Source organism: Oncorhynchus mykiss, chromosome 12, assembly GCF_013265735.2.
Source record: "Oncorhynchus mykiss isolate Arlee chromosome 12, USDA_OmykA_1.1, whole genome shotgun sequence".
NCBI classification, from domain to species: Eukaryota; Metazoa; Chordata; class Actinopteri; order Salmoniformes; family Salmonidae; genus Oncorhynchus; species Oncorhynchus mykiss.
In genome coordinates this window covers 79003168-79018310 of record NC_048576.1, presented here as the reverse complement: position 1 = coordinate 79018310, position 15143 = coordinate 79003168, and the positions used below count along the sequence as shown (strand labels likewise).

Genomic DNA, 15143 nt, shown 5'->3' with positions numbered 1-15143 from the left:
ACCTAGGAGAGGACACTGACATAAGTGCAAAATATAAGATCCCGTGTCATGGTGGACACACAGGTCCATAATAACCGTGACAACTAATGGACTTATTGAAACTTACCTCAAAACTAATCCCTCCTTAATCTCTGACACAATATCCATGTAGTGTGTGCCCTTATCAACACTGCTCCCACCATGGAGGATCAGCCTGCAGGAGCTCTCGTCCCTGTGACCTCCTCTTATTGTCACACCATTGGGGCATATCTCTGGCATACCGTTCCTCGTTAGTAGCTGTGGAGGTTTCATGACAGGAATGAATTAAACTGAGTAGCCAGTGGGCAAAAGATTGGATGGTAAAAAAAAGTGGGAAGCAAGCTGCGTGACCTAATTACGTAACACAAATAGAATTTCCAGCTGGAGTTTGACCTATTGCAGACCAGCAGGTTGGGGCTGTGCTGTCTTCAGTCATGCACCTGCCAAGAGAGCTTTTCAAGGAAACACAGAGGTTATGTAAAATATAAACACCTATCTATAGCCAAGCTGACAGGACTTATTAGTCCTATTAAAGATGACAACCACACACATTCAATCTCTGCCCTGCAGCCATCCATGCTTATCAAACCTCAGCTCTGCTCTTCAATCATCATGTCTACTGTTTACCAGTGGACAGAGAGACCAACCTATGAAAGGTCATATGAAGAGTTGATTTGAGAACTTAAAGTTTCTACCACCAGTTTAGAATTAGTTGCCATTAGGGATGAAATAACGCATGATATTATGAAGAGACAGATATTATTAGGCCAAATAGTTAGTTATTCAATTAGTTATATTCATTATTCTAAATACAATTTCATAGTATTGACTACTTTAGATAGAAATCATATAATAATTGATTGGTTATTATTGTTTATACAATGGGTGGTTTGGAATTCCCATTGTTAGAGTCTATCCTGTCCATGATATACTAGACATACACATGGTCACTAGAGTCTGGACTAGACAGACAGGCAGAAATCCCTTATAAAAGTCAGGGTAGGAGTCGAGAAACCCACCTATACGATATTACAGAGAACAAGTTAATTATCTTAAATCCTGGAAAATATTTGTAATGCTGAGCTTCTTGTTCATGTAATTATTGCTCGTGTTGGGTTTTTGTGCTAGGGCCCAATTGACTCCTTGAAGGAGAGTTCTCCTTGTCGGACTTTACCCAGAATGCACCGTACGGCCCATTGTTAACGTACGGGCAACGTACACAGTGGGTGTTAATAGGATTCCAATGACATGTTATATCGGTGGTTGTCTACCCCACAGGACTCCTGAGTGGTGCAGTGGTCTAAGGCAGCACTGTAGTCCCTGGATCAAATCCAGGATGCAACACATCTGGCCGTGATTGGAAGTCCCATAGAGCGGCGCATAATTGGCCCAGCGTCGTCCAGGTTTGGCCAGGGAAGCCGTCATTGTAGTAAGAATTTGTTCTTAAGTGACTTGCCTCATTAAATAAAGGTTAAAAAAAGATTGCTTAAGTAATTACCATTTTACTATGTAAATAACTGTGCTACAAAAAAAGTACTACACAAGTATGATTTATTCAATATCTGAACATGCGAATGATCTAAATCAAAGCTTTACCCTCTGTTGTTATACTGAACAAAAATATAAACACAACATGTAAAGTGTTGGTCCCATGTTTCATGAGCTGAAATAAAAGATCTCAGAAATGTTCCATATTCACAAAAAGCTTATTTCTCTCAAATTCTGTGAACAAACTTGCTTACATCCTTGTTAGTGAGCATTTTTCCTTTGTCAAGATAATCCATCCACATGACAGGTGTGGCATATCAAGAAGCGGATTTAAAAAAAAGCAGAATTTAAAATAAAATACCTAAATTATCAATGGTATTACCATCTTAAAACAATTCCATATGTCATCTTAAATTAAACAGCATGATCATTAAACAGGTGCACCTTGTGCTGGGGACAATAAAAGTCAACTCTAAAATGTGTAGTTTTGTCACATAACACAATGCCACAGATGTCTCAAGTTTAGAGGGAGCGTGCAATTGGCATGCTGACTTCAGGAATGTCCACCAGAGCTGTTGCCAGATAATTGAATGTTCCTTTTATTACAATAAGCCACCTCCAAAGTCATTTTAGAGAATTTGCAGTACGTCCAACCGGCCTCACCATGTGTAACCACCCCAGCACAGGACCTCCACATCCATCAAATTTCTGCACAAAGCTCTATCAAGTACATTACTCGTTGTCCTCAACAAGGTCTTGATCTGACTGCAGTTTGGCGTCGTAACCGACTTCAGTGGGAAAATGCTCACCTTCGATGGCCACTGGCACGTAGAAGAAGGTTGCTCTTCACGGATGAATTCCGGTTTCAACTGTCCGGACAGATGGCTGATGGTGTCGTGTGGGCGAGCGGTTTGCTGATGTCAATGTTGTGAACAGAGTACCCCATGTTGGCGCTGGGGTTATGGTATGGACATGCATAAGCTACGAACAATGAACACAATTGCATTTTAACAATGACAATTTGAATGCACAGAGAGACCGTGAAGAGATTCTGAGGCCCATTGTCGTGCCATTCATCCGCCGCCATCACCTCATGTTTCATAATGATAATGCACGGCCCCATGTCGCAAAGATCTGCACACAATTCCTGGAAGCTGAAAATGTGCCACTTCTTCCATGGCCTGCATACTCACCAGACATGTCACCCGTTGAGCATGTTTGGGATGCACTGGATTGACGTGTATGACAGCGTATTCCAGTTCCCGCCAATATCCAGCAACTTCACACAGCCATTGAAGAGGAGTGGAACAACATTCCACAGGTCACAATCACCAGCCTGATCAACTCTATGCGAAGGAGATGTCGCACTACATAAGGTAAGTGGTGGTCACACCAGATACTGACTGGTTTTCGTTCCACACCCCTACCTTTTTTGTTAAGGAATCTATGGCCAATGGATGCATATCTGTATTCCCAGTTATGTGAAATCTATAGATTAGGGCCTAATTCATTTATTTAAATTGACTGATTTCCTTATATGAACTGTACCTCAGAAAAAAAATGGAAATTGTTGCGTGTTGCATTTTATATTTTTGTTCAGTGAAGATGGGAGAATAGATAGTAGCCACCTGTTTAACATTGCAGGAGTTATATTATCACTGTTCTGGTATGAGACAAGAGGTCAATGTTAGGATAAAGATGTGTAAATTACAAATGTAGGACTATGGGAGCTGTGCTTGTTTGTGTTAACCTGCTCTATTTTCCGTATGTAGTGTTATACAGTATGACATACCTTGTTGCTTGTTTACATGACTTCAATGACTGTCTGAGATTTGAATCAGATGAGCTGATCCATTACTCATGAAAGGGGGAAAATGAACATAATGTTTACATCCAAAATGTATGCATGGGAAACACGAATACCAGGGAATATTGAGAGCAGGGTAGAAATTGAAGGAGCAGTTGTACTGAGAAGAGTTAGAGAAAAGATGATTGAATCTCCGCGTTTCCTGGTGACTTGTGTCTAATGATAGGCAAGTCAGGTGACTCGCCACACCATGAGGAGGAAGCAAAAAAGGTGGAAGTGTAAGTTTGCTTCACCTGATCGAGTCTGACCACAAGTCAGAGACCACTATGATGACACAACACATGTGTTTGATGGATCCTTTCTATATCCTCCTCTAGTCTACAGACTGTGTCAGTGTATCATGTTGACAATCTGCCCTCAGGTCTTTGATTATAATCATTATTTTTTTTAAACTGAAAACATGTATTGCAGAGGCAGTGCTTAGTGTGCTTCTGTGGGCAGATATCTATCAAGTACATTACTAATAGGGGCTTTAGCTGTAACTGTGGTGTCTGCTAATAGCAGTATTTTGCGACATTTGTAAAACACAGTAAACTTGAACACTGTATACAACTGGAAAGCACAAACTCATAAGTACCTGGAAACGTAGCAAATCTAGTAGTAGCAAATCTAAAAACAATGAACCTGCTGCCGCAATGACCTCACCACTGAGTCTCAGCAGTGCACAACACTGGCCCCATAAGGCCAAGTGAAAAACATCATATTCATAGGGGTCAACGTGCCAATTTTAGCAGCGTAGCCAATGGTGTAGCCTGAATCCTGCTTCAGATACAGGAGGGGCCAGATCAGGTTTCCTTGCTGAGACACGAACACACAGGCAGTAAAAATAAAGGGACACGGCGTCCCACACTTCTAAATGTGAAAAGTCCCAAAGACACATTTATCACTCTCTCCTACTGTATCAACATTATAAAGACATTAAGAAAACCTGTCCTATCTAGTTACCACGCCAGTGGTCTTGTGACTAGGGAGGACGTACCGTCTGGTCTTCTCCTGTGCAGATGGGCAGATGACATGTAACAGGAATCCACAGCGTCTATGACAGCACATGACCTCACATGATGGATGCAGGAACATGGTAAATGCAGCAGTGTGTATTTGACAGGGTAGACAGGCTCTTCAAACATCAGACCAGGCCCTCTGAAGAGGACAGCACCATCCATGGCCAGGACATGTCAGGGTTTGGAGAGGAGGGTGGCCGGGTTGAGGCCGCGAGGTATGCAGGAGATTCACCAAACTTGGGGTTATTTCTGTATGTTCTGTCCTTGCAGAGGAAAAGAGTATAGGACACAGGGTGTAAACATATAGCATTTTGGCTTTATTATTGTGCAGTTGAAAATTAAAAAGCCAATCTGAGCTATAATAAATGTTGTCGAAAAATTGCTTGCACAGGTTAAAACCCGCTCATTAATACCCAGCCACCATATTCTTCTTTATTCTACTTCTGCTACAGTCATTTTAATTCAATAGCGGCACATGACCTCCCGCTGCCAGTTCTCAAAATATGCTGCTAACCGCTGTCAGGACAGACCTGTTAAGTAATATGATTCATTCACCCACACTCTAAAAGCTGAAACTACAGCGTGTGATGTAACGATACAGTAATAACAACCTGCAGAGATCCAGACTGCTGAGACGGAGATGGATTCGGTTTTCATTTTGGAACGCATTTTGGAAAACTATCCATTCATAGATGACTCTTTGGACCCACGGCCTCCTCTTAAAGGGGCCGTCTTTATCGATCGTTTTGTCTTCCCCTTGGGGGATTACCTAAAATAGCAGTACTTATTTTCTTTCTTACCGTATCATATTACAAAATAGATTTGCATGGACATGAAATATTCTAGTGTGTTGTTACATTTTGAACTTCCCAGTACGAGAACCAATAGTGAATAGTTTGACTACACTAAAGGTGGCTGGACTTGTCACTCTGAAGTTTTCCTTACATTCATGCTTGCTAGGATGGCGATTCAAACTCAACATGACCTGAGGTGGGGAAGGAGGAGCCCTAGCTCAGACACACTGTCACTAGAGCTCTCTCTTTCTCTCTCTCTTGGGTTCACCCTTACTTCCCCCTGTGTACTGCTCCCTCTCTGTCACACACAGGTGTGCACACAAACGCACACACACAGCTGAAACGTGCACACACAAATAACTGAAACATAATCCAAACAAGGGACTGGGCTATCTCTAATGAAGATAAATGCTTCATCCTAAGGGCTGTGGTATACGTTAGACTGAACTGGGCATGTAGTTGAGAGCATTTAAGTGGGTGGCAGGCTGAGGGTGTTTAGCTGTGTTGTCGGGGTTTTATGGCTTTTCACACAGGGTTGGTCAGTCTTTCAACTTCCCTAAGAGCTTCCTGTCAAAAGACAAATCCACATGAGCTGGACTGTCAACAACATGTGCCATGACATTAATGAACGAATCAATCTCTTGTGGGCTATAGGCCTTTGTTGTTCAGATCACCTTGGTGATGTCTCATTAAGATTTTTGAATAAACAAATACAATATAGCTAATATAGATGTTTAGATTTCGTGATCAAGGATATGTGATGGCACAGACCTTACTAATGTAATGTTGTTGTGTTCCCTTGGGCATGATAACTCCACTAGTCTTCCGGACTGAAGAGAGGTTCTGAAAGTACTGCAGTTCGGTGTACACCTTTGTACAAAGACAATATAGCCTACACTTTAAAGTTTGTTTGTCTGTTTTTAATCTCCTCTGGTAACCAACTACTGAGAAAAGGAATGAAAGGATGGAAACTGAAATTGAAATGCATTGATGCTAAAACACAGTGGAAACCTCTCACATGAGTTCAGCAGTGTGGCACCAAGTTTCCCTACTGAATCGTAAGCAAGGTGCTGCCCTCCTCTGGTCAGGAGAGGGAGAGTGGTTTGCCTGGTCACCCACCAGGGGGTATAGACTTTCTTTTCTCATATTGTCACACTTCTCTACGGGGGTGTCACAGCGCATGACTGTCACTACATCCTGCAGGCTTCAAAGGTTTCCTTCCTGTCCATGGAGCTCAGCTCACAATGGAGGAAAATGTATTTGTGTGTATTTTCCTCTGGGTAACAACACACATCCTATGTGCACGTTCTCAGGAGAGATGACGGAAACCGTCAATAACAATTTTTTTCTCATTGAGACACAGGACAAGGTCTCCCATTCTGCTGCATTGTTTTATTCTCAATTCACAAAGGCATAATTACAGGCATTTAAAGACTGTACAAAAGGTTAAGAAGAAGATGTGTAAAAAATATAGAAAATATACAAATGCATTCAAATCAATAACAGCTCAATGGGCTGAATAAATCAGAGAATAATTATTGATGGTGGTCATTCAAGTTGTCCGTCTTGTTCTGACCCTTGTTCTGGTTCTGGCTCTGGTTCAGGCCGGGGTTCGTGCTCTGGTTCTTCTGACTCATGGTCATTGTGGTTTAACTGGGCATACTCAACTGAGCCTTGCTGAAATAGACAAAATAAAATAAAAATTACAAGAAGAAGCCAGTGTCTGTTTCTGTGTATTCCAGCAGTTTCCTCCTCCTGTGTTGAATCTGATTTTCTCCATAAGGGGTCCCTCTAAGACAAAACAAAGTCATAAGGTCTATGTACTGTATGTAAAACAGTACTGTTACGTACATGAGTGTATTTGTTAATACATTGCTCTACTTACGCCGTCAGCTTGTTCGGACGCTGACTCACCTGTAAAAACAAGAGCAGGAGACAAGCTCAGGAAAACAACACCCTCCACCCAGAGCCTCCCCCTTCCCCAAAACAACACCCTCCACCCAGAGCCTCCCCCTTCCCCAAAACAACACCCTCCACCCAGAGCCTCCCCCTTCCCCAAAACAACACCCTCCACCCAGAGCCTCCCCCTTCCCCAAAACAACACCCTCCACCCAGAGCCTCCTCCTTCCCCAAAACAACACCCTCCACCCAGAGCCTCCCCCTTCCCCAAAACAACACCCTCCACCCAGAGCCTCCTCCTTCCCCAAAACAACACCCTCCACCCAGAGCCTCCCCCTTTCCCAAAACAACACCCTCCACCCAGAGCCTCCCCCTTCCCCAAAACAACACCCTCCACCCAGAACCTCCACCTCTCCTCAAGACTGACACCTTGGGCTTATCGCATTACAACCACTAATGTGTGTGTTACTAGTCAGTTTCCCTGCCGACAAGACCATTGTTTGACAATATAGAGGCAGGCCAAAGCCCATGATTGTTTTCTCTTCCCCTGCGCTGCAACATTGTTTGATACAAATACCATTGACATTTGCAAGGAGTAGGTCAATTACTCAACAATGGGCAATATGGTTGGCGTGTGGGTTCTTATTTCAGGGGTAAACAAGGGAGCAGTCTGTCCTCTGACCCTGTGTTTGGGTTGGATTGTAATAACAGGAAGTTCCCTTTGACGAGAGCAGGAAGTGGACAGCTGGCTAAGCGGCCGGCTTAACAGCACCCTCTCTCACTGACAATGCAGATGTTTAGAGTTAGGCTTGGCCTGGTTTCCTGCATGGCACATTTCTCAAACCCCAGAGAAGAAGCCCATCTAATTTGCTGTTTCTCAGTGTATATAGGGCTTCAGTGAACATTGAACAGGATGTCAGTCTTACCTTGATTTGAATTCCGCACTTCACTGTACACAGTGTCTGTGCCTTTCTTCACGGGGGCTAGAAATGCAAAAACAAATGCTTCATAGGGACATAATCAAAAAATGCAAGTGGACAGCTCATGATTATTTGACATTAAGCAATAGATCAATAATAATGTTGCCATGCGTATTTGAAGCCTAGCACCTCCCAGCTAAGAGGATGGGTCAGTCTCTTACCTCTGGTGGGGTATACCTCCTGGGGATGGACCTCAGTGTATTGTGGCTCAGGTACCTCAGTAGTTTCCTCGCTGGTCTGGTCGTCAGACTCTACAAGTCACACTTAATGTTAGACATGAATAGTCACATAGTTAATGCTCCTACTGTTGAAATGAAGGAGTTGACCTCATGAACTCTGGTACACTCACCTGAGCCTGAGACGTGATCACTCCAGACGCTCCTTCCCATGACCCCAGGAGTGACTGCAAAACACAGAGACGAGGGGTCAGTCATACAGGACACCGGTCACATCCAATTGGATGAAACATTCATTGCTTTGCCATATTAGGTATGCATCCCCTCACCTGCTCTTTACCCTGAGCCAAGCAAGGAGGAAGGAACACACAGAATGGAAAGATGACATCCTGAGAGGATGAAGGGTTGGAGCAAGGTTAGGGCTGAGATGGTAGGGGTCTGCAAGACTCTATAAACTTTCTATCATGGGCCAATGGTTTAGTAGTGTGAAGTCCTGACAGCAGATATAGGTTCTACTGTACAGTAAATCAGTAGACAGATCTTACCATTGGCAGCCTCATTGACTTCTCCATGGGTCAGCCTCAGAGTCTCGTCTGTTTTAGTGCTTGCTGGCTTCCTGAGAGAGGGGGAACAAGAAAACACAATGAACAATGAAACAGGAAACTCCTATATGGCCTTTATCGCTTTAATATTCACATCTTCCCAAACAAAGAATTGTGCATCACTGTACATTCAATGGTTTGTGAATAGACTATGGTAGGATGATGAAGTCAAAGCCAGGCCTACTCACACTGACAGCTCCACTGTTCTCTCTCTTCTGAATGGAAGAAGGCATTTCTTAACGAGGATGATGATGATGAGAGACACTGTGAGCAGGATGCAGAAGGCTGCGATCAGCCCCTTCTTCCAGCCAGCCAACTTCACTGCAGACAGCAAGGTTACAGAGGTTACCTCAGGTCAAGTTCAGCCACAGTGGATTTAGCTAAATGACTTCTAGTCACACACCAGTGTGTTTGTGTGATAATGCTTTCATCTGCAAGATCCCTTCCCCTCTCACCTCCAACAGTGACCATGGCACTCCTCTGGCTGTCATTGGATGGGTTGTTAGTGACGCAGTAGTATCCGCCTCCATGCTCTCTACTGACACCTTGAAACGAGTGGGATAATCGCATGTCATTGGTGGTCTTGGACACCAGGGGCAGGGCACTCTTTGTGTGATACCATGTGTAGGTGATGGGGGGCGTGCCCCGCTGGACAGTGCAGGTTAGGGTCAGGTCCTCCCCCTCAGCCACGTCCCCCATTTTGGGGGTCACGGTCAGTACTGGCCTGGACACTGGCTCTGTGGGGAATTAATGTTGTTGAGTCATTACAGTAAATCTACTATGTCATCAGTTAGACTGACTGTACCAGCATCTCCCTTTTATAAACCAGAGCCATATGTAGGTGTGTGTATGTATATATGTATGTATGTATGTATGTATGTATGTATGTATGTATACATTTGGTTCTGTTATAAACAGGTGGTGTGGCCAACTCACCTATGATGGTGGCAGTGCGTCGGAGGTGCTCTCCTGAGCTCTCCATGTAGGGCTGACTGGGGTTGTTCTCGGCTTTGCAGGAGAAGCTGTGGATGTCAGAGCTCCTGTCGATGGAGGTGATGTTGAAGAGGGCCAGATCCCAGGGTCTGCGGACCACCCTGAACTCAGCTTGTCTGTGGGGGCTCAGCAGGGTGTAGGTAATGGGCAGACTACCGTTGTCACTCTGACACTGGAGCTGGAAGGGCTTGCCCAGGATCAACCTGCCCCCTACCACGCTCAGAAGAGGGACTGACACAGGCACTGACAGAGGGAGAGGGGGAACAAAAAAGAGAACGAATAAGACAGAAAGCGACTAGAGAAGAGAAAAACAGTTAGAAAATCAAGCACATGCAATGTTTGAGAATGTTGAATGAGAGTGTTTTTAAGAGTGTTTTGACCCCATCCACTGTCACAACAGAAATTACACGATTGTTATAAGGCTGTTATTGCATCAAATGGTTGTTTTATCCAACATAATAAGGGGTTGTTAGAACACTCATCTATCTGTGTATGTTAAACCTAACAAGGCCGCATTCCATAGCATGATTAGTGTCTGTGTGCCTGTCTGGAAGCTACCAGGGAGAGATGGCTCGGGGCCAGACCCTGGTTTCTACACAATGATAAGTTTTTACAGCAGATACTTATAATTCACAGCAGACAGTATCTTTCAAACAAATCTTAAACTTGTAACCCATTCCATACATCTGTTGTTTGTCATGTAGACTGAAGGGGGTGTATCTCGGCTATAAAAGACCTTTGTATCTTTGTCTCAACGAATCATCTGAGGGTGATTCGTCAACCAGCCATCATTATCTTAGGGCACTCAATCGATTCACTTTATATGTGTGTGTTGTATTGACCTGCTTCCTTATTAATAAGTGAATAAAGATTCAGTTTAAGTATATCTCTGACTTGTGTGATAAGTTTGTCTCTCCTCTTTTGAAAGTAAAGAAATTAACCACCACACCACACAGCGAGACTCACCTTTTGCCTTGAGGACAATCTGTGTGCTGTTTTTGAAGATCTTTTTGGTTTGGCCTCTTCCTTGGGCTTGGGCCTGGCAGGAGTAATTTCCATTAAGGGAGGGGTGTGCTGTGGCACTGTAGTTCCCTCCTGATGTTAGTAGGACCTGGTTCCTGTACAGGGAGTACTTCACGTCCCCAATGTTGATTCTCTCATGGGAATAGCGGTCAGTATCACAGTTCAGTGTGAAGCGCTCTGTCTCAAACACCTCTCTGGGCTTCATCACCAGGACTGGCTTGGAAAACAACTCTGTGGGGATCAGACAGAAAAAGCAGAGTGTCAAAAATTTAATTCAAAGATACTTTGGCATGGCGAAACATTAAATTAAGTTAGAAAACGCTCACACGCTGTGGCCCAACCTTTTACAACACAGTCAGACATCCAATACTTGCCTTTGACTTTGATGCTCTCATAGGCTTCTTTCTGCACATTGCCTCTTTCCACCTTGCACACATACTCCCCAGAGTCCTCTGCCAGAACTCTGAGTGTATGACTAAGACTAATGGAGGCTGTCTTAAGCACCCTCTTGTCCTTGTTCAGGAAGACCGTCACATTGGATGGGGGGTTCACCACATGACAGACAAACTCGACAATGTCACCCTCAATCACGTCTTTACCAGGAAGAATGTTCATGACAGGTGTGATGAAAAGTTCTAATGATACAACAGAAGAACAGGGAAACTCTTTAACCCAACATTTATTTTCTTACAGGTGATCAAATATTGAAGCACACAGAAGCATAATGCCCATAGCTACTGTAAATCTGAACCGGTACCTTCGAATAACAAATGCAACAGTTATAGTCAGCATTCAACCCCACTCTTACCTTTGACCATGACCTTGACAGTGTTACTGTTGTTGGACCTCCCAGCGTCAGGCAGCATGGTGATTTCAAAGTAACAGCGCAGGTGTTTGTCCCCAGCATGCTTCAGCTCCAGCCTGGTCTCCACTGAGTTCCCACTGGCCCTCACCTGCTTGATCTTCTCCTGGTCCTGGTAGAAGTGGAAGAGCAGGGAGCCGGACTCATCTGGGGCGCTGCAGGTAGCTGCCACCTCATCCCCCTCAAACAGGATCTGGGAGGTCACCTGCAGCACAGGTGTCTGCAAGCCTGTGGTCGAACAATCAATGTCAGTCACTAGGATGTCACATACCATGCATCATCAGGAGGAAAATACTTGATACTGTATGTACCTACATATAATGGATTACAAATTAAATATTTTTTATTTTATTTAACCTTTATTTAAAAAGACAAGTCAATTAAGAACAAATTCTTATTTACAATGGCGGCCTACCCCGTCCAAACCCTAACCCGGACGATGCTGGGCCAATTGTGCACCGCCCTACGGGATCTAGAGATCTAGAGAGTTTTACCAGAAAGTCAATATAATCATGGATCCATTTCAGCAGTACCTGTGACTGTGAGTCTGTGGGTTCTGCTGCCTTTGCTCTTGTCTTGAACTATGACCTGGCACTTGTAAGTGCCAGAGTTGGCAGCCCTGGCCGGGTTGAGCTGGTGAAGGACCGCAGGTTCGGTGGTGTTTTTGGAGTAGACCAGGACATCGTCTCGCAGGAAGTTGAAGCTGTGTGTCATGGGGTGGGACTGGTCATGGCTGACGCTGACCTCACAGTTCAGGTTCATCAAGGTCCCACTGGTTACCTCACCACTTGGGTCCAGTTTGAGTGTCACACTATCTATGGTGAATACTGGACAAACACACACAGACACACAAAGACACAATGACATCCAAGGCTAATGCAAACTACTATTTGGGGTGCAAAATAACTAAAGCTAAATGGACTATTCTTCAAGACTAGCCAGGGAGTTCCCTCTGTGCTTTACTCCAGTCCTCCAGACAGAGGAAGGCCCTTCCCTGGTGCCTGGCGGCCCTCCACAGTAAGCAGGAGGTGTGCCTGGCGGCCCTCCACAGTAAGCAGGAGGTGTGCCTGGTGGCCCTCCACAGTAAGCAGGAGGTGTGCCTGGTGGCCCTACACAGTAAGCAGGAGGTGTGCCTGGCGGCAATCCACAGTAAGCAGGAGGTGTGCCTGGTGGCCCTCCACAGTAAGCAGGAGGTGTGCCTGGTGGCCCTCCACAGTAAGCAGGAGGTGTGCCTGGTGGCTCTCCACAGTAAGCAGGAGGTGTGCCTGGTGGCCCTCCACAGTAAGCAGGAGGTGTGCCTGGTGGCCCTCCACAGTAAGCAGGAGGTGTGCCTGGTGGCCCTCCACAGTAAGCAGGAGGTGTGCCTGGTGGCCCTCCACAGTAAGCAGGAATTGTAGGAGGAAGGAAAGGAGGAAAACACTTTAACAAACACAGACCAACTGTCCCCTCCCCTGGGAGGTCTGTGGCCTTTCCTTGGCTCCTGTTCACACTCAATACCAACAACATTATTGGGCCTGAGCTGACACAACAAAGTGTTCCACATCCTCCCTGGTAATGCTTTTAGAATAGGTAACACATACAGCTCAGCCATGCAGGAGAAAAGGCTGAGACCTGAGCCAAAAGTACTTTGGAGCCAAATTTGTGACTGAGCCTTCGGGGAATAGATACGGTCTGTTATTACAGTTATATGCAACCAGCTCCCTCTCAATACCCCACCAAGAGCTCAGAATGAACTAAGTTGCTGAGAAAAATAAAACCATTACAGTATCTGAGAATGTAGGTGGATCAAAGAGGTTCAACATCTCAGAAGCTCGTTCACATGCTGACACAAAACAATGAAACCAGCTGTGTATTCCGCTTCAAATACCTTCAATAAATCGAATGAAAAATATGAAAATGTCAAGGAAGCCAGACGCTCACAATACCCATTTCCTACAAAAATAACTATTTTGTGTGAGGCATAAAAATAGCCGCTTATCAACCGTAGATAGGACCAACTGCCCTCAAACTGTCTCTATGCTGGGACTCTTCCAGCTCTATGGTGCATTTATTAAAGTGGCATCAAACACAGAAAGTAATTGTATCTCATACTTACATGACTGAGCTCCTGCCCCTTGCCCTGTGAGTGGAGATAGGTGGAGGGAGACAGAGGAGGAGGAATAAGAATAGAAAGCAAGTGATGTGAGAGACAGACATACATATGAACTAAAGGTAACCTATCTGAGCTCAGAAAGTAGAGTAGAGTGCTGGATCCTTACAGAGGGTGAGCAGACAGGTCAGCAGCAGCAGAGGCAGGTAGAGTGGTGGGGAGTCCATCCTGAGTGATGACACTGATACAGCACCACAGCCAGGAGCCAGAGTGGCAGGCGCTCACATGGGGACAGGGGAAGAAGGGAAAGACGGGCCGGGCCACAGGGAATGAGAGGTGGAGTATGCAAGAAGCAGGAAGGCGGAGAGGGCGGGGCATAATTGTCTATGTGTGTGTGTTACGCCTTCGTCTTATCATTGGCTTTCTTTTTGTTTCATTGACCAGGAAATGACCGCTGCTTCCTCAGGATATGCAAGTTCCTAAATGTAAAGTGCCTTGACTTACCCCAAATTTTTGTTGTGCTACAGCTTGAATTCAAAGTTAATTAAATCGTTTTTCCCCCTCACCCATCTATACACAATACCCTATAATGGCAAAGTGAAATTTTTGCAAATTGATTGAAAATTAAGTACAGAAATATTTAATTTACGTAAGTATTCACACCAAATGAGTCAATACATGTTTGAATCATCTTTGGCAGTGATTACAGCTGTGAGTCTTTATGGGTAAATCTCTAAGAGCTTTGCACACCTGGATTGTACAATATCTGCCCATTATTAATTTCAAAATTCTTTAAGATCTGTCAAATTATTTGTGGATCATTGCTGAACAACCATTTCAGGTCTTGCCATAGATTTTCAAGCAGATTTAAGTAAAAACTAACTCGGCCACTCAGGAACATTCACTGTCTTTTTGGTAAGCAACTCCAATGTAGATTTGGCCTTGTGTTTTAGGTTATTGACCTGCAGAAATGTGAATTCATTTCCCAGTATCTGGTGGTGGAAGCAGACTGAACCAGGTTTTCGTCTAGCATTTTTTTCTGTGCTTCATTCAGTTGATTTTTTTATCCTGAAAACTCTCCAGTCTTAACGATTACAAGCACACACATTACATGAGCAGCCACCACTATGCTTCAAAATATGGAGAGTGGTACTCAGTAACGTGCTGTATTAGATTTGCCCTGAACAAAAAGTGAATTGCTTTGCCACATTTTTTGCAGTATTACTTTAGTGCGTTGTTGCAAACAGGATGAATGTTTTGGAATACATTTATTCTGTACAGGCTTTCCTCTTTTCACTCTGTCAGTTAGGTTAGTATTGTGGAGTAACTACACTGTTGTTGATCCATCCTC

The 15143-nt window shown here is 44.4% G+C and overlaps 1 protein-coding gene across 2 annotated transcripts; it reads right to left on the bottom strand.

The window, feature by feature from the left end:
• Positions 1-6540: 6540 nt before the first annotated feature.
• Positions 6541-14114, bottom strand: pecam1 (platelet/endothelial cell adhesion molecule 1). 2 transcript variants are annotated; one of them, XM_021625394.2, is made up of 15 exons: positions 13962-14114; positions 13799-13822; positions 12237-12530; positions 11650-11931; positions 11216-11476; positions 10785-11072; positions 9762-10061; positions 9281-9562; positions 9014-9146; positions 8769-8839; positions 8397-8450; positions 8209-8298; positions 7994-8050; positions 7054-7082; positions 6541-6845 (listed from the first exon to the last, which is right to left on the bottom strand). In XM_021625394.2, the coding sequence occupies exons 1-15, from the start codon at positions 14017-14019 to the stop codon at positions 6717-6719; spliced, it is 2352 nt and encodes a 783-aa protein (XP_021481069.2). In that variant the 5' UTR covers positions 14020-14114; the 3' UTR covers positions 6541-6716. The 2 variants fall into 2 exon arrangements, with proteins under 2 accessions (XP_021481069.2, XP_021481070.2); XM_021625395.2 differs by lacking the exon at positions 7054-7082.
• Between the last annotated feature and the right edge of the window lie 1029 nt (positions 14115-15143).